Source organism: Protomyctophum bolini (genome assembly GCF_963924005.1).
Source record: "Protomyctophum bolini genome assembly, chromosome: 3".
In the NCBI taxonomy this organism is placed as follows: Eukaryota; Metazoa; Chordata; class Actinopteri; order Myctophiformes; family Myctophidae; genus Protomyctophum; species Protomyctophum bolini.
Genome location: NC_137864.1, coordinates 23,616,126 through 23,635,725, shown reverse-complemented (window position 1 = coordinate 23,635,725; position 19,600 = coordinate 23,616,126). Strand labels below are relative to the sequence as shown.

General features: G+C 42.6%; 2 protein-coding genes across 2 annotated transcripts; both read left to right on the top strand.

The window, feature by feature from the left end:
* Positions 1–1,756: 1,756 nt before the first annotated feature.
* On the top strand, positions 1,757–7,742 carry tlr3 (toll-like receptor 3). The gene is made up of 5 exons (XM_080759509.1): positions 1,757–1,881; positions 3,208–3,679; positions 4,455–4,649; positions 5,341–7,190; positions 7,433–7,742. Exons 2-5 carry the CDS (start codon positions 3,248–3,250, stop codon positions 7,668–7,670), a joined length of 2,715 nt encoding a protein of 904 aa, XP_080615635.1. The 5' UTR covers positions 1,757–1,881; positions 3,208–3,247; the 3' UTR covers positions 7,671–7,742.
* Positions 7,743–7,916: 174 nt separating this feature from the next.
* cyp4v2a (cytochrome P450, family 4, subfamily V, member 2a) lies at positions 7,917–19,385 on the top strand. Its single transcript, XM_080794059.1, has 11 exons — positions 7,917–8,532; positions 8,719–8,831; positions 9,374–9,459; positions 10,614–10,804; positions 11,028–11,097; positions 12,337–12,463; positions 15,813–15,989; positions 16,170–16,272; positions 18,056–18,190; positions 18,594–18,773; positions 19,035–19,385. Exons 1-11 carry the CDS (start codon positions 8,343–8,345, stop codon positions 19,217–19,219), a joined length of 1,557 nt encoding a protein of 518 aa, XP_080650185.1. The 5' UTR covers positions 7,917–8,342; the 3' UTR covers positions 19,220–19,385.
* The last annotated feature ends 215 nt before the right edge of the window (positions 19,386–19,600 follow it).

The window sequence follows — 19,600 nt, the reverse complement described above, 5'->3', positions numbered from 1 at the left end:
CCTACTAAACTTACAAGAATACAAGAACCACCCCCAATGAACAATCGGCGTGAGGTCGGCAGAAAATAACGAGGGCGAGCATTCCGGTTACCACTAGGAGGTTCTGTCAAGGACATGCGTAATATACATCGCCATATATTATTACCACACAACATTACAGTCACAAAATCGATATTGAGATTACAGGTATTTAGTCAAAAATATTGTGATATTGACAGCGTGTTGTGGGTTCGAGTCTCGATCCCGACAACCTTTGCTCCCGGTCTCGCTCTCCCCATTTCCTGTCTGTATATAAAGGCCAAAAATAGCCCCCCAAAACATCTTAATTAAAATATATATATATTTATAGGTCTATTGTGATTTTGTCCACATCGTCAAGTGTTAGCACACAATCCTTTCATCTAGTGATAGAAGAAACAGACTAACGTCTATCATTGACTAGAGTCATTACAAACTTTATACTAGTAGTCATCATAACCAGTAAGACCCTGAGGGCGAGAAGCACGCATCCGCCTGGGTGACGGCAGATGGCAGATGCAGAGTTGCTGGACGTCTCCATATATTATGCAGATCTAGGTGATTATTCAGTATTCTCCATGTATGGTTATCCAGGGTCAGATGAGGTCAGTGTCTTTGACCAAAAAATGCATGACCATATATGGAGGCGTGATGTTACAGGTGAGACTGACATGATGGACTGACAACCATATGACAACCATACCCTTAGACCACAAGATCTAAGGGTCTCCATGATGTCACGTGATGTCACGTGGCGCGATACCATATATGGAGACGTCACACATGGGTGACTAACTAACTAACGGACAGGAGATGCACGTTTTCATAGTAAGAGCGACCTTCAGTCGCAACAATATAATCCTACCTCTGCTAATACAATACACCTCTAATAACACATGCAGCAAGCAGCCACCAGCATTTCTCAGGGTTGCTGCCAGATGGGTATTCCTAATTAAGGAAAAGGCCCCGACCTCTGCTGTCTCTCAAAGCTGCCATGATTGCTGCTTAGGGTCCCATGCATATGGAAGAGCATATGTCTTAAATACACATTTTATAGTTAGATTCAATATCCTATAGTTACTTTTATCATTATTACTCCCTGGAGAAGAGTCCCACCATTTGCAGGTCATATCTCTGATGTCCCTCTAGTGCCCTCATGAGGGTGGTGATAAATAGGTCTACTGGCAGAAGTGACTTGCAAAGCAGTGAAACTGGGGTTTAGGCCTACAGTAGGTTCCAGTGAAAGCTAGCTGTGCTGTGTTACTGTGGGCCATAACCATCTACTTTGATGTTTTCTCACATTCCTGTGTGTTACTTTCTACTACTCTCCAAACGACAGGGTCGCCGTCAGATCAAGGACCAAACCAAATCCACACACAAGTAGTCCAAACGTCAAGATGTGTACTTTGCTGACCTCTAGTGGTTATTGAAGCACCTCGAGGAGTCGAGATAACCTACGTACGGAGCAGTTAAGTTAAGTACTGTTAGTGTTAGACTGTCTGTTGCATTGTCTGATCGGATTCTGGAACTGGAAGGACTGGATATTGTTATTTTTGCAGACGTGGAACTGACATTTTTAGAAATCTGCCAGTTTGAGGCTTCCTCAAAGTTGCGATCCCGGGCCAGGCAGTTTCGTTTCTGAGGAAATGAAACTTCCACGGGTGTGTGTGCGTGTGTGTGTGACGTATGGTATGAGCGGTGTGTGATTCCTTGGGTCCCTGTCCCTGTCCTTCGTTATGTACGGTCTGTCTGACTGTATCCTGGGAGACTAGTTAACCACCCGCTTCGACTGTTATCAATGGACGAGTTAACACCCCGGAACTCCTGTTCTTGAACTCAGCTCTGCTACTAAACAAGTACAAGGTACGCACGGCTGCTGCTAGTATGGGCGATCTAATGTATGCGCACATGTATGCAGTTTGGGTTTCCGTCCGAGGCTAGTAAACATGGTAGCCTACTACATGTTTACAAGCTCAGTAAACTGAGTAAAGTGTAGTCAGTCATATTTCAGGGCTAAGTAAAGTGTAGCTCTGGTCCATAGAATGATGGACCATAGAATGATGGACCAGAGCTAAGTAAAGTGGACCGAACTGGTGCAGACAGAGCTCTGAGTCTGAACTGGTGGTAATCTAAGTAATTTAGGCTACATGGCAAAGAACAATAATGGGCTACACTCTATTTTGTAAACAGCTTATACAGTAGAGAGAGGGGGGAGAGAGAGATACAAAATATAGGTTTAAATGTGTAAATAAGTTTGAATTAATTTTTTGTGCAAGCTCCATATCCCATGCTGCAGGCTGGGACTCGGAGAGCAAGGACAAAAATATGTTGAGATGTTGTGACAGAGACAAGTGATGAGATCAGAGAGAGAGAGACAGACAGACAGACAGACAGACAGACAGACAGAGACATGAGAGAGTCAGAGAGAGAGAGAGAGAGACATACAGTATGACATACTGTACACAGCAGCAGTGCAGTTAAACCACTGCTGCACATAAAATTCAGCTTGTCACATCACAGTTTTACAGGTAAAAAGTGGGTGAAATTCGTCTGTGCATAGCATAGTTCCCATCATGTCATTTTTGTACAGGTTTAATGTTTGTTTTTAGTTTTTTAGGAAAATTTACATCATCTTGTCCCTAACACAAACATTAAATGCCATTAACAATAAAGAGAATTTAATGTTTGTGTTGGCACCGTTTGTTTTACATCACCATTACCTAGTATCACCTAATCAACATGAGTTAGACTTTAATATATTAGCGCCCCTCACTTCACACGGGTGTGATTTATTTATTTATTTATTTTTACGACAAAAAGTACAGGTGTTTTCTTCTGTTTTACAAGCTTTTGCCACAACCGCTTTGCTACAACTGTAGGGTCCTTAGCACAATAGCACATTTAGAGAGAGACAGTGAGTTTTTGACAAACTGAATATTTGTCTTTATTTTCTTAAGCCTGTAAGTAAAACTTCCCATTCAATTATAGTACAAGTCAAGCATCTTTATCTTCACTTGTGCCTGTGTGTGTGTGTGTGTGTGTGTGTGTGTGTGTGTGTGTGTGCTTGCGTGTGTGTCAGCGTTTATTTGTTAGTGTCACTGTATGGTTTATGGTGGATATGTGAAATAATCTTCAAAAGACTGATCATTACATTTACATTATTTTATTTTTATTACTTTTATTATGCAGTGTGGGATACAGTCTGGCATAAAGGACCCTCTACTACACAATGCAACCCCTTCGCTTCGCCGCCGCCCTCGTTGCGTGGCTCACCTTGGGCCTCAGTCACCCTACGAAAAAGACCTGCCGTGTAGAACATGACAGCGCGGACTGCAGCCACCTCAGCCTCATGGAGGTCCCCTCCAACCTCCCGAAGAACATAACCAGCCTGGATATGTCCCACAACAGACTGGTCAGGCTCCCCATCACCTCCCTGGCTCCGTACCGGGGAATCCTCCATCTGGACGTGAGCCACAACAGCATCTCCACGCTGACGGAGGACTTGTGTCAGACGCTGCCTCTGCTGCAGACGGTGAACGTAGTACGGAACCAGGTGCACCTGCTGAAGGACAACGACTTGAGCCACTGCGTCAACCTAACACGCCTGTATATCGGCAACAACAGGCTGAAGTTGAAAGGGGAGCCCTTCTCTGCCCTACAGGTACTGTACAGACTACAGACAGGGAGGTCACTCACAATATAAACATCCTTAAAGCTTGATGGGTTACACACCGGCATTAAAGCCCGATATTCAGACGCACCACCATTCCGACACACTCATACCCTGTCCCTAACCATAACCGCACGTGGAAGCCACATAGTCGGAATGGCAGTGTATTGGAATGCCACTCTGTTCCTAGGTTGATGATTGGTCTTGGTGTGCATGTGCATTGCATGTACTCACCAAAACAACATAACTAGCATCACTATGATATATATATCACGCGTATAAAGAGTAGCCTATACCGTGTACCAACTAAGTCACACATTATTATTATTATTATTATTATTATTATTATATTACTACTTATTATTACTACTTATTCCAGGTATCATATAATCTCTTTGAGTATTTATTTTCTTACTCATATAGTTTCAATTATTTAATTTGGCCTCCACTCTTGTGGGGTATTTCTTTCTGTATATTTTCACGTGAAAGTTGTCCTCTGCATTTACCGATCCAAAGTTTTTCTACACTACTTAATCATAAATATAAGCAAATAATATAATCAGGTGGGTGTTGGTGGGGGAAGGACCAAAGACCTGTAATGTTATTATTTTTTATGCTGTAATGATAATACAATTTCTGTCCGAGTAAAATAACAATGATAGTGTTAGTAATTGAGCAAATCCTACCTCTAGCTCAGTATACTGTAATGTTGCATGTACTTCTTTGAACTCATAATCTGCCTTGTTTGTTCTTGCATGATTCACAGAGCCTGACCATTCTGGATGTATCCTATAATAACCTTGCATCTGCTAGGCTAGGCTCTCAGCCACAACTCCCCAGCCTTGAGAACATCAACCTGTCTGGCAACGACATCTCTACGCTGAACCAAGATGATTTCTCCTTCCTCAACCTGTCACGTTCCCTACGAGTCCTCAATATGTCCTCGCTGCCCCTGAAATCGGTATGAAAGTAACTGAGACATGGGAAATGTACCTTACTACTTACTTACTCAATTATATGACCAGTATGAAAGTGTAACTTCCTTTTAGCTATTGTTTGTTCTGTTTCCTCTTTCTTTTCATGCTATTTGTCTTACTTGGCCCCAACAGAGGAGGATCTATTATACTCAAATTTGCCTTCTGATTATTTAAAAATGTTTTTTTTTCTGTAAACACCCTTCCTGACACAACTCAACAACTTTAATTAATGTCTGAAATCCACAAATGGTGTAGTCAGACTAAATACAAACACGAGAGCACATCACTGTTGATGGATACAAAGAAAGTATCCTGATTGGATGAAGGCTGGGCTGCCTAGCCAAAAACGAAACCTACGTTTTTGACCCCAGGGGTTAACTGGGGACAGTGAGGAACTCCTTATAATTTATAGTCAGCACAACAAAACAAAAAAAGAAGTGATATATGAATTAAGTGAAATCACTGAACTCCTCTCTTAGTAACCGTTGCTAACATGCCTATTGGACAAGGACGGGTTGGGGAGGGACTTAGCGAAGGGCTTAATTGAAGAGTCAGAATCTAAATAATGTGTTAACATAGATGCACATCCTAAATATTGCAAGGTAACAGTTATACATCTCATCCTGTGTGGTGGTAAAATGTTAATTGGGTTGTCCATCTTGTCTTTCTTTGCAGTTTACATCTGGCTGCTTTAAGCCCATTGCCAGCTTCCAGTTTTTAATCATGGACAGATGCAATTTGGGCACTTTGCAAATCTCCAAACTCTGCTCAGAGCTGTCTGGGACTGCCATTAGTTACCTTTCTCTCCGGGAGGGGAGACTAGTTACACTCACAAATACAACCTTCCGAGGGCTGGAGAACACCAACCTGACTATGCTGGATCTATCCATGAACGGCATGGTGAAAATAGAGCAAGCTTCCTTTCATTGGCTATCTAGTTTGGAGATTCTGGTCCTGGAGGACAACAAACTACATCATCTGTTCAAGGACACGTTTCAGGGATTGGGACATTTGAAAAAGCTAAATTTGAGAAAAGCTCTGGTGAAAGGGAAGGGAAGTGCCCCACTTATCGACGACTTCTCATTTCAGCCATTAAGTTCACTGGAGAGCCTGACCTTACAACGCACGACATTCAGAGAAATCAGTGAACACACATTCACAGGTTTGACGAGTCTTAGCGAGCTGGAAATGGACTGGTCCAGCTGTGCATCACTCAAAAGCCTCACCAATCAGACGTTTGTTTCGCTTGCGGGATCACCTCTCAGGAAGTTGAACCTGACAGGCACCGCCATTAATCGGATTGGCCCTGGGGCATTCTCCAGCCTCAGGAACCTCACGTCTCTTCTTCTGGGCTACAACTTCATCAGGCAGCAACTCACAGGGAAAGAGTTCTATGGCCTCGGACAGGTTCAGGTGATCACCCTGTCAAACAACCACCAGACAATAACGTTGACATCCACGTCTTTTGTTAACGTGCCCAGCCTGAGGTACCTAACACTGAGCAGAGCCTTGAACAGCACCAGGGACCTGGATGTCAGTCTGTTCAGGCGGCTGTCCAACCTGATCCTTCTGGACCTCAGCAACAACAACATTGCAAATATAAAACCCGGGCTGTTCGAGGGGCTGGACAACTTAAAAGTGCTCAGGCTCCAACACAACAATTTAGCCCGGGTGTGGAAGAGTGCCAACCCAGGTGGGCCAGTGTTGTTCCTCAAGGGGCTCCGTAGCTTAACCACCTTGGACATGGACTATACCGGGCTGGATGAGATCCCCCTGGAGGCCCTGAGAGGGTTGCACAACCTCAGAGAGCTCAGCCTCAGCAACAACGTCCTCGACAACCTCAAGGACTCCATCTTTGACGACTTGGTCTCGCTGCGGGTCCTGCGCATGCAGAAGAACCTGATCACGGCCGTGAGGCCGGAGGTGTTCAAGTTGCCGTTGCGCAACCTCAGCCTGCTTTTAATGCAGAGAAATCCATTCGACTGCACCTGCGAGAGCATGCTGTGGTTCGTATCCTGGCTGAACACCACCAACACCACCGTGGACGACCCCCTCAACGATCAGTACATGTGCAATACCCCGCTGGCCTATTTCAACCATACCGCCAGGGATTTTGACCCGCTGTCCTGCAAAGACATGACTCCCTTCCAGGCCCTCTATATACTAAGCAGCACCGTTGTCATAACGACAATGGCAGTGGCTCTCCTGGTCCGTTTCCATGGGTGGAGGATTCGTTTCTACTGGAGCGTCTTTGTCAATCGGACATTGGGTTTCAGTGATGCTACAGTCGAAGAAGGCAGGGAGTTTAAATACGACGCTTATGTCATCCACGCAGAAGAGGACAGCCTCTGGGTAGAGAGGAGTTTGAATCCCTTGGAGGACGAGCAGTGTGTGTTTTGTCTGGAGGATCGAGATTCGGTGCCTGGCATGTCACGGCTAAATTGCATTGTGGATAATATGAGGCGTTCCAGGAAGATTTTATTTATTGTCACTGAAAGTCTCCTCCGAGACCCCTGGTGTAGACAGTAAGTCAAAAACATTTCTCTTTTATATTATTAGTCTATTATATTGATATGGTACAATATTTGTTCTCACAGCAGAAGTGAAAGCGTTTGCTTGAAAAGTACTTCCTCAGTCATCACATTTTGTTTCACTTCACACTGCATGGTGAATTGATTAGTTTATGCTTATTTTAACTTCTTGAATCAACCTCTCTCTCTCTCTCTCTCTCTCTCTCCCCCCCCCCCCCCCCCCCCCCCCCTTCCAGGTTTAAAGCCCACCATGCTCTCCACCAGGTGATTGAGGCCAACAGGGACTCTGTGGTTCTGGTGTTCCTCCAGGATGTCCATGACTACAGGTTGTCCCAGTCCTTGTATCTTCGCAGAGGCATGTTACGACCACGCTGCGTCCTCCACTGGCCAGTCCACAAGGAGAGGATTCCGGCCTTCCATCAGCAGCTCCGCATAGCACTGGGACTCACCAACAGACTGCAGCAGAGTGGATGATACTCTATGATGATATATTTGTATTAAAGAATAACATGGGGAAATGTATGTGCTTCAATGGGAATAGGTTAAATAAATTTACCTTTTATGTGAGATTGTATTTTGTATAAGTCCATTGAGATATAGCTTTTTGGCAGGGTTGTTGTTTTACTACTCCAGATACATTGGTGTATAAGAACTTGAAGTAGTAGTAACAGTTCATTGTTTTCAAAATGGTTTAAAGCTAGTTGTTGATATACATTTATATCAAAATATAATGTATTGTTTGTACCAAATTCAATGATCTAAATCCACATTGACACTGGAGTTTAAACAGATCTATAAACCACAATCACAAACTATGTAGATTGATTTTTTTCTGTTCAAGTTGTATTTTTAAACTGTAAAACAGTGTAGACATAATGTGCATACTGAATTACTGATATAAATTCTATGGTTTGTGTTCTGGTGTGATCTATGCTTTGTGTTGAGATGAGATGGGGATTTTGCAAAGCCTTCTTTAGGAGGATATATTTCTGATGAGATTCTTTCATTCCATTGCAGTCTTGTGTAATTCTGCCATCTAGTGGAAAATGTAGTAAGTTGCAATGTTGTTTTTTGCAACCATTAACTCAGTCTAGTGACTCTAGGGACTCACTCTTTCCCAGACGTTTTTGCCCAGGTGGACTGCAGATGGCTGCTTTAGCCACCTCAACGGTGTCTCTGGTGGGAGTTAGCATCTTCATTGTTCTCCTTACCTACCTCACCTTCCAGCTGTTCAGGCAGTACCTGCACAAATGGAACATGATGAAACCTATACCTGAGATTGGTGGAACATTACCCATTTTTGGTAATGCACTGCAGTTCAAAACCAATGCTGGAGGTGAGTGGAATGACATTAAACTCCATTAAAACTAGGTTAGATTTTTGTATCCATGACTGTTTGGATTGTACTATGGTTCTCAAGATGAGGAAACAAAATGCTGAAGTTTAGGTCCATGCTATATGGAAGTTAGATGACTTCTTTAAAACGATTGAAAATACTGTGATCATACTTTCACATTTTCAGATTTCTTCTCTCAGATTATTGGATTTACAGACAAGTTCAGAGACACACCGTTGCTTAAGATTTGGGTTGGACCAGTCCCATTCATCATTCTGTTCCATGCTGAAACTATTGAGGTATACAGTACTGTCATTTACCATAATACATTTATCTTCCATTGAACAATATAATCATGTCTAACATAACCCAGAATATACTGCAGTATGTTCTAGCATCCTCAGAGATTATTCAACAGCACTGTAATCAGGACCAGAGAAAATGTAATGTCTACTAAAATCAGTGAAATTCAGTTTAGCTTATTGCAATGCAAATTGCAGTGAAACTGTCCTTTACTAAATACGTGCATGGTTTATCCGTTGGAGAAAACAAAATTCAACTGGGAATGCAATACAACAAATGTACAGTATGTAAAATATCTGTGAAAATGTATTTCCAGAATGTATTTTCAAATGTGTTTTGTTTGTTTTCTATGCCCTATATACAGTAAATATATATATATTTGTGTGTGTGTGTGTGTGTGTGTGTGTGTGTGTGTGTGTGTGTGTGTGTCTGTGTATAATAATATATATACACATGTGTGTGTGTGTGTGTGTGTGTGTATAATATATGTAGTATAATATTGTTTTATGGGTGAAACTTGGTGTTGTGTTGTTTGCAGACAGTTCTAACCAACCCAATACACATGGAAAAGGCTTATATATATAAGTTCCTCCACCCGTGGTTGGGCACAGGCCTACTTACCAGGTGAGTCATCCTCAATTGCACAGCACTATAGAATAGAAAGAAACAGGCAAAGGCCCCTTCAAATGCACATCACTTAGTGGGTACAATAAAACAAATCTTTTAAAATTTGAGCCCATCAGTGCATGTGCAAGCGTTTTTGTTTTGTTTAGTGTTCTTCACACAGCACTTGCCCGACTTTGGTGTTTGGGAACTTGTGCATGTCATTTTTCTTCCTCAACAATATTCATGTGCACTATGAGTTAAAAGTGTTTGTTATATTTAGCACTTCTGGTGGATACATTTGCAGAGGTTATTAGCGGTGATAGACAGACATTTCAATAGTGTCACACAACTAATTCAGAAAAAAATAAGAATCATTATCCATTCTGGTGTGATGAACATCACTTACAAGTTAATGTAAGGAAAACTGAGGAGATTGTAGTGGATCCCAGGTCTATAGGTGACCACACCACGACCACCATACATGGTCATGACATCAAACAGGTCACCTCCTATAAATATCTAGGAGTGCACATGGATTGTGATATAAACTGTCACTCCCATGTGACAAGTATGTTTGCAAAAGTACACCAACGCCTTCATTTTCTCCGTAGGCTCAGACTTTTTGGTGTAAGTAGAAACAATGCTGATCTTCTATAGAGCTATAGTATAGTCTAGTCAATTCTAAGGTATGGTATCACCAGTTGGTTTGGAAACCTAACTGTAAAATACAAATCTGAGATCCTTAGATTAGCCAAAATGGCAGGGAAGATCATGGGTATGTCTACACCTCCGATCACCCCCCAGGTCATCTTTGAGCAGGCCACCATTGGACAGGTTAAGAAAATTGTGTCTGACCCCTCCCATGTACTATACCCTGAGTATCGGCTAATGCCATCAGGTAGGAGGTACGAGGTCCATGCTTGCAAATATAATAGGTATAAGCATTTCTTTGTCCCTCTGTCAATCACACTCCTTGATTCCTGTTCAATAATGCAAACATATAAAAGTAAGTAATAGTAAGCAGTCTAAATGTAGTGTGGATTCCTAATGTATGCTCCTCAACATGTGAGCTTGCAGGTATTCTATTTTCAGAGGCTCGTGACGCTGTCATGCAGACGTGCACCAAAGTATCAATCAGGCTTTCATCAGTCCCTGGCATTTTGTCCTTTCAGCACCGGGACCAAATGGCGCCAGAGGAGGAAAATGCTCACACCCACCTTCCACTTCTCCATCCTGACAGAGTTCCTGGAGGTGATGAACGAGCAGGCAGAGGTCCTGGTGAATAAGTTGGAGAAAGAAGTGGGCAAAGGCCCCTTCAACTGCTTCAACTACATCACACTATGTGCACTGGACATTATCTGTGGTAAGTGGCATGTGTGAATGAAGGTGTGAGTTTAGTGTCTGCCAGCGGTGGACAAACTCAACTCCTGGACAAATATTACTCAGCTACGAGTGAAAGTTGCTTGAGTACCAGACTACTAGCGTTACAAAAATATAAGAACAAATTACAAAGAGATCCAGGCACACTTTATAGTTAAAAAGGAGAAAAACTTTATTAAACATATACCGGATGTTGACCTTTTCAGAAACTGCAATGGGGAAGAACATCTACGCACAGAGTAATTTCGACTCAGATTATGTCCAGACTGTGTACAAGTGAGTCCCTTTGCCATTTGTCTATTTTCAGGAGTGCACAGATGTTATTGTCTGTTTGTCAACTTTTGCCTCATAACCCAGAAGGCCAGAACTGACCTGACCTGAATTGTAAATATGAGATTAGATAAGAAAAAAAAGTTCAGATAACAGGGCAGACACACGCACGCACGCGAGCGCGCGCACACACACACACACACACACACACACACACACACACACACACACACACACACACACACACACACACACACACACACACACACATTTGAAATGTTTATTTATGTCCACATAATGAGAAGTACAGGAATACCTTGTACAAAGGACATAAACACTGCCAGTGCAGTTTGACAGTGGGAGAGCAGCCAGTTACAACGTGCATGGACGGCAAAGCATCGTTACATACAGTAGGCCTACAGCTGACATGTCGGACACAGGGCAGCAGACATAAATCATGGATAAAGGAAACAACGCCTCCTCCAAATTGAGCGGCTTCCTATAATGGCTGAAGCTGCTTGGCTCTCCTTTTGGAAAGGCCGGCCATTTGTAAGCCCCTCACAACCAATTTATGCACATGCCCTTCTAGGCTGCCAAAGATAAAAACAAAAAGTTTACATCTGTAGCCTAGCTGTGAGATGGTCTGCATTAGCTGCTGATACTTCAGCACTTTGGTTAGAAAGGCTTCTTCCAGGCTATAGTCAAAGGTACAGCCGACCTCGAGAATGAACACCTCTATGGTTTTCATTTACAACAATGACATCAGGGGTGTTAGCTGAAATGTTAGAGAACACACACACACACACACACACACACACACACACACACACACACACACACACACACACACACACACACACACACACACACACACACACACACACACACACACACACACACACACACACAGTCTTGATGCACTGGAAAAAGCTAAGAGAAGCAAAAGCTTGTAATTATGCTAAGGGACCTTTCGGTTGTACTGCTTGTGGCAAAAGCTAGTAAATATCTAAGACCCACAGTCCACACATAAGAAAACCCTTTACCTGTACCTTTTGGGATTATCTCCTTAACCCCAGCCCCCCTCCTATTCCTTTACCTTGTTTTTCTTGGAACAAATGGCACGATGGTAACTAAATGTACAAACATTTATTCCACCCACTTTTTACCTGAAGGCCTAAAACTGTGATGTGACAATAAAGCTGATTCTGATGTGTGCTGTGTGTTTGTATGTTTTTCTGACCTCAGGATGAGTGACATTCTAAGCCGCAGACAGCGCATGCCATGGTACTGGCCTGACTTTGTCTACAACTACTTTGGTGAAGGTCAGGAGCATAACAAGAGGCTGAAGATCCTCCACTCCTTCACCTCCAGTGTGAGTGTTGTAGTAGGGAAGGCAAGACAGGGGCACTGAAACATGTTAAACAATGCTTTTGTTTTTATTTTATTTGTCTTTCTTTTGTTTTTGTAATTATGATGCAGACATATAGGAGCTTTGTGTGCGGTGGGGTTTATGGGTGGTGTGATTGATTGAATACTTTAATAATAATTTTATTTGTATTGCACTTTTCATTCACAGGGAATCCCAGAGTGCTACATGGTTAAAAACGTATAATCAATCATAGAAGGTTAAAAAACTGTGCAAAGCGACAACAGTTCAACACGGTTCAAAAGCCTTCCGAAACAGGAGCGTTTTCAGGCCTGTTTTAAAACATTCCACAGTCTGCGGCACACTCAAGTCCATGGGGAGGCTGTTCCATAGGCGTGGTGCTGCCGAGCAAAAGGCCCCGTCCCCCATGGTGCGCAGTTTGGTAATCTGCGCCACCGTTGGCCCCATCCATGCCAAACTTTGCACATACACTCCCTGGATGCCAACGACGAACCTCTGCCCCAAATATTCCTCAACGGCCTGTTATAGCGCCACCATGAGGCCAATTTAGGCAAAACACATTTCTGTAGATTACTCGTACACATTTTATACATACATCACACAATTCGGTATATACTATCTCCTTAGTCATGTGATCAACACGAATCTGCACCATTTCCCATCTTCCATCCTGATTGGCTAAGATTGGCTTCCAAAGCTCACATGATTGGTCCGTTTCGAACAAAATGCCACAAATCACAAACGCAGTGTGCAATTTCTGTGGAATTATGCATGCACATTTCCACTAGGCCATGACAAACTCATATTTTTCCAAATCAGCCTCACGGTGGCGCTATAACAGGGCAATTCCTGTTTTTACCTATAACTGCATCATCTGTATACAATGTATACTTATGTATGCACTCCCTAGAGGCCATGGAAAAACATTTTCCCTGCATCCCTCCACATCTTCCGGTTATAGCGCCACCATGAGGCCGATTTCTGGAAAACACATTGTTTATGTTAGTCGCACAGATTTCATCCAAATCTCACGCAAATCGGTACACATGATCTCTGTAGTCATGTGATCAAGACGAGTCTGTTGGATTTCTCAGATTCTACTATGATTGGCTAAGATTGCCTTCCAAAGTTTTCAGGAGTGGCCCATTTTGTACAAAATTCTGCCAGAATTCTATCCTCAGAGATGCTGAGTGATCTGGATCTGCATTTCCTCAACAAAATGAAGAAAATTGTTTATATTACTCCTAAATATTTTGCAAAACATCACACACACTCCTATCCTCCTGGTGGAGACCTGTGCCCAGAAGGGGCATAGTTGGTTATATCTTGCTTTGTACATGATTTGTAGAATTTTAACATTGACATATCTGTGAACTTCAAAAGGTGTGATTGTAAAAACAGTGGGTGTGTGTGGTCCCGGTACCTTCATTGTTTATTACTCTTAGTGCTCTCTTTTGTAGTATAATCAGTGGATTTATGGTAGATTGGTAGGCGTTTCCCCATACCTCAGAGCAGTAGCTTAGGTAGGGTAGGATCATTGCGCAGTACAGTGTGTGCAATGAGCTGGGGTTGAGTAGGTGTTTTGCCTTATTTATGACAGAGATGCTCTTTTCCATCTTGTTCCTCACATATTCTATATGGGGTTTCCAGCAGAGCCTATGGTCTAGAATCACTCCCAATAATTTGTTTTCATATACTCTTTTTATTTTATTATTTTCTATAATCAACTGGATATCTGTTTGTATCTGGCGGTTTCCGAATACCATACATTTTGTTTTGCTTACATTTAAGGATAATTTATTCATTTCGGCTGTTAAGACCATCTTGAGCTGCTGGATGTCCTCCCCTGTACAGAACATGTTCGTATCATATAGGTAAGGAGGGGCGTGTCCATTTATGCAGCAGTTGTATGTGATCAGCAGGACCTTGTAGTCGATCCTGGCTGTAACGGGGAGCCAGTGCAGTGTGAAGAGGATGGGTGTTATATGGTCGTGTTTACGGACTCATTAGGACCCTGGCAGCGCTGTTCTGAATGTACTCCAGCTTCTGTACATTTTTGCCAGGAATCCCAATGAAGAGGGCGTTGCAGTAGTCCAGTCTAGAGGAGATAAAGGAATTGATGAGCTTCTCTGCATCTGCTAATTTGGAGATGTTTTTGAGATGGTAGAATGCGGTTCTGCACAGATGCTCTATGTGGTCATTGAATGTCAGGTGAGGATCAAACTTGACACCCAAGTTTGTGACTGAGGAGGAGAAGGGTATAAACTGGCCGTCGAAGGTGAGATGCGACATGGGCATGAATGAATCTGGTGTGGTGTGCCAACAAGAAGGGCTTCAGTTTTGCTACTGTTTAACTGAAGGAAGTTGTTGCTCATTTATGTTACCTTTATCTCCTCAAGATAGTTGTTGCAAGGAGTTGTATATTAGTATACTTTACAGTCTACTCTACTTTGTTGCTTTGTTTATGCTGCTGTCACTACTGAAATATCCAAATATCCCTGTGAGGATTGATACGGTTTAATTCTTTCTTATATTTAGAAATCATGATTAAAAAAATATGCCTTCTGAGGCACACTAGATGTTCCACGCCAGACTGGTGCCCAGTCACCAGAGAACATAACAACTTGTCCGATAGATAAATCATTATGCTCCCTTGTGTTTTTTAAATACACAAATATATTCTGCTCCCCCTTACAGACATGAATACATGGTACAGTAATTACCTATTTTAAAAAGTTGAAGTTGGGTGAAAATAATATTAAATGAGTTTATCTGCATTGTTAAAATATGATTTAAAAAAAAGTTATTAAAGAACACTGTGATAAAAACAACTGATGAATACATTAGAATATATGAAAACTTCTTGAGGAAGTTTCATAAGACCACATTCCTCTTCAACCTTCATTTTTGCCCTCAAAATATGTGTATACAAAACTTATTCAGCACTTTTCTTCTAGAGCAGGGGTTCTCAACCCGTGGGTCTTGACGGGGGGGCACATTATTAACCACCCCCCACCCTTTTTTGTAACTGAATGGCTGGAAAATGGAAATTGAGAGTTTACATAGTACACATACAAATGTCCTTTCCTTAATGATTATATCTGGTTTCATGCAGTATTCATTTATGATATATTTTCTCTATTATTAAGGTTATTCTTGCAGTCAGTTTGTATTGGGGGTGGAGAGGGGAGGCGGGACAAGGGTCGCGAGACATGGCCGAAGCATTTTCGCGGGTCCCCAGCCAAAAACGTTGGAAATGAGAGGTTCCATGCTCCCCACATGAGCATACAGTGTCAATTTCAGGACACTCATAGATGAACTGCCCTGTTTGCAGGTGATCGATGAGAGAGCACACTACCTCAAGAACTACTATGAGTCAGACAGTGAGTCTGATCAGGGCATGAGGAAGAGGAGGGCCTTCCTGGACATGCTGCTGAAGACCACCGATGAGAACGGACAAAAGTTGAGCCACGAGGACATCCAGGAGGAAGTTGATACCTTCATGTTCGAGGTGAGAGAGATCTCACACAGTGTTCAAATCACACAACTCGTGTGTGATACCAATTTTTGGTAAAGTGATTTGGTGTAGATGGAAAAAGGCAGTCCAAGTACATGGCCAACTCAAGCCCAGTTTACTACATTTTCTTTCTTTCTTTCTTTCCCCTCCCCTCCCCTCCCCTCCCCTCCCCAGGGTCATGACACCACAGCTGCATCCATGAACTGGGCCGTTCATCTGCTGGGTTGTCACCCTGCCGTCCAGGCCAAGGTTCAGCAGGAGCTCCAGGAGGTGTTCGGTAAAGAACACCACGTCACATGTCTCCTCGCCTTCCATGACATCATCTGTTTTCCAGACCAGAGGGCCTTGCTTTGACTCATCTGTGTTGAACGTCATTTCCTTGCTGTCAGGCAGAAACCTTGTGTTTGTTTTTTTGTAGTATCAATGCCTTACTACATCGTACAAGTGTCGCATAAACCTTGTGAAAATAACAGATCTGCAATGTGAGCTTGTAGATCAGTTATTTTAACTATTTTGTTTATAAATAATAATAACAAAGGAACGGTTTTGGACATACAAGGTTTCCAACCGGGAGTGTCTACCATGCATAATTAATTACAGCACACAAAGCTCCAAGCCAAAATATATAGGTAGCGTAATTGAGTTATCATCGCCGTCACACAAACCTTGTATCTCTATATTTAACCTTTTTTTCCCCTGTAATTTAATGCCCTATACTTCATCATACAAGAGTGTCCCACAAAAGTCAGGGAAATTAGCAGATCTACAAGCCTGTAGCTTGTAGATCTACAAGCTACGGCCTCAGGCCTCGACTGGCCACTCGACGTCCGATGGGCCGACCAATGAATGGGTGGGTAATTATTAGAACACGGAGGTTTGTTTGTTTGTGTGTGCCTTGACGGAGCGGGCCGGTAGAGTATCTGCTATCTGTTTGTTTGTGTGTGCCTTAACGGAGTGGGCCGGTAGAGTATCTGCTATCTGCGTGCCGGTAAATGTCAGGGCTGAATTGTTGACCCAGTCCAGCCCTACATGGTTTCCATTACGTAAGCAGCGGTCGAGGCGAGTTTAGGTGCAAACGTTTGCGCTGGTCCAAATGGCAGTGGCTGTCCTCTGGCATCCCGACATCCACTTGATTCACAATATTAATGTGACGTACATCTTTTTCCGACAGCAAATTGCAGTGTCCAATGTTAAATGCATTTGCCGCTACATTTAGAGTAGCATGTTTCCTGTCTAGGGAGTATGCTGTAGCACAGCACGGCTTTCAACCAGTGGTCCAGGGACCACCAGTGGTCCTTAAGGCGGTTCCAGGTGGCCCTCGGCTCAATGATGGAAAGTTGGTAACCAAATGGACCCTTATAGATCTTTAACCCTTGAGAGGGTTAATTTGGTTTCATTTTACAATTTAACTCTCAAGAGTTAAATCATTGTGAAACATCTGCATTACCTCATTTACAAGAAGTCTACACAATTAGAGAATGCTGAAGAGAATGCAGAAGAATGTTTGCCAAAAGCATGGAATTGTAGACAAAATCTTATCAAACAACAAAATATTATAGTTTTGGGTCTGTGAGGCAAAATCTCATCAAATGGCGGTCCGTGGCTCTAATGCAGAAGAAATAATGGGCCTTTAAAAGAAAAGTGTTTAAAACCCCTGTAGCACACACTGGTTACCAACAAACAATGGGCAGGGACACTTGTATGGAGTCACGAGTAGTTAACCCCATTATCTTTCCTCTTTTTTAATGATGACTTCAAAAGATTTTCAAGACGAAATTCAAAATAATTTCAGAAATGTGTCCTGTATTTCAGTGCTTCTCAGTGGAGACCGGGGAAACCCAGGGGTCCTTGGTGGGGTTCCAGGGGGTCCCCATCAAAATGAGTTATAGCATCAAACTTTAACCACTTTAACCCTTTATACATCATCTACTTAAAAATAGTCAAATCTACAAGCTTACGACACGTTGTGATGGGGGTCCGTGGCCAAAATATTGTTAGTTTGGAGGTCCTTGAAGTTTGAGAACCACTGCTGTTCTTAACTTGTCCTGTGTTTGCTGTAGGCGAGTCTGACCGGCCTGTTAACACTGAGGACCTGAAGAGGCTCAAGTACCTGGAGTGTGTGGTTAAGGAGTCTCTGCGTCTCTTCCCCTCTGTGCCATTCTTCGCCCGCAACATCGGCGAAGACTGCGAGATCAGTGAGTGATATAGCATCCATCATGGGTATAGGAATGGCTCGGTGGCCGATCTTTTAGTACTGATTGATTGATTGATTGAAGAATTTATTAACAGATTGGAGAATTACAGTACATTTCAAGCACAACTCAATACAACACTGTTATCTGTGGACACCACCATAAAGCATTACACTTGTTTACAATAGAGTCCACCATGTTCAATTCATCATAACATTTAGAGACGTACAAATAAACAGGAAATCATAAAGGTAAAAAGGGGGAAAAAAACATATACAGTGAGGGGAAGAGGGGTGGGTGGGGGATTCAGATTTTATGGGTTCAGTTTCGAATTGCAGCCGTCCGTATAGGTACCCTTTACTCCCCGTCCCCACAGCTAAATAAACGATTGCTTCTGTGGCCACAGATGGTTTCAAGGTCCCCAAAGGTGCAAACGCCATGATGATACCTTACGCTCTGCACCGTGACAAGCGCTACTTCCCTGAGCCAGAGGAGTTCAGACCTGAGCGCTTCCTGCCAGAGAACTCCATGGGGAGGCCTCCATATGCATACATACCCTTCTCCGCTGGCCTCCGCAACTGTATAGGTAAGATCAACTGTATACGTTACACGTATAGTCAACTGTATATAATTATGTAAGGTCAACTGTATAGGACCGTGGTTTTTTCAAAATCATATATTTTTATTCTGCATTTGAGCCACGGACCACCATTTGATGAGATTTTTAGCCCTTACTCAGGCAAGACGTAGAATATTTTCACGTTGTCACTACATTTCTTAAAATAATAATACAAAATCAAAAATACATTTACCGAAGCTGTCCCTTCCCTTTGTGATGACTGTACAGGTCAGCGTTTTGCAATAATGGAGGAAAAGGTGATCTTGGCATCGATTCTGCTTAACTTCAACATTGTATCGTGTCAGAAACGCGAAGACCTCCGTCCAGTAGGTGAGCTGATCCTACGTCCAGAGAAAGGCATATGGATTGAACTGAAGAAGAGAAATCGCCAGACTCCAGGATGGAGGGGTTAGCAGTGGGTCAGGGATTCAAAAATGTTTCTCTGCACCAGTGGACCAGTGGTCCTCAGATCGCTGTATGTAATCCATTAAGCCTGATTCTCTTTACATATAATTTGTCTCTTTTTGTGTCATGCACATTTAAAAGATATTCTACATCCTAATACATAATAATAATCCAGGAAAGCGAGCTCATTTTAAAATGTAAAAAAATAAAAGTAAATCTACAGTAGGTATAAAACTATTCTTATCAGACACTGTGTAAGAGTAGAACCTCAATGCCTTTCATTTTCCAGGCCACACAATGGCAGGTTTTGCATTGTAATGTTTGAATCAAGCATGTAAAGGAAATATGTACAGTATGTACCAGGTTATGAATGTAGTGTAAGTCAGAGG

Coding starts and splice junctions, on each gene's coding strand:
- tlr3 (XM_080759509.1), top strand. CDS start 3,248: ATGCAACCCCTTCGCTTCGCCGCCGCCCTCGTTGCGTGGCTCACCTTG. Junction 3,680..4,454: donor AGCCCTTCTCTGCCCTACAG/GTACTGTACAGA, acceptor CATGATTCACAG/AGCCTGACCATTCTGGATGT. Junction 4,650..5,340: donor CCTCGCTGCCCCTGAAATCG/GTATGAAAGTAA, acceptor CTTTCTTTGCAG/TTTACATCTGGCTGCTTTAA.
- cyp4v2a (XM_080794059.1), top strand. CDS start 8,343: ATGGCTGCTTTAGCCACCTCAACGGTGTCTCTGGTGGGAGTTAGCATC. Junction 12,464..15,812: donor TCCACTCCTTCACCTCCAGT/GTGAGTGTTGTA, acceptor CCCTGTTTGCAG/GTGATCGATGAGAGAGCACA. Junction 18,191..18,593: donor CGGCGAAGACTGCGAGATCA/GTGAGTGATATA, acceptor CTGTGGCCACAG/ATGGTTTCAAGGTCCCCAAA.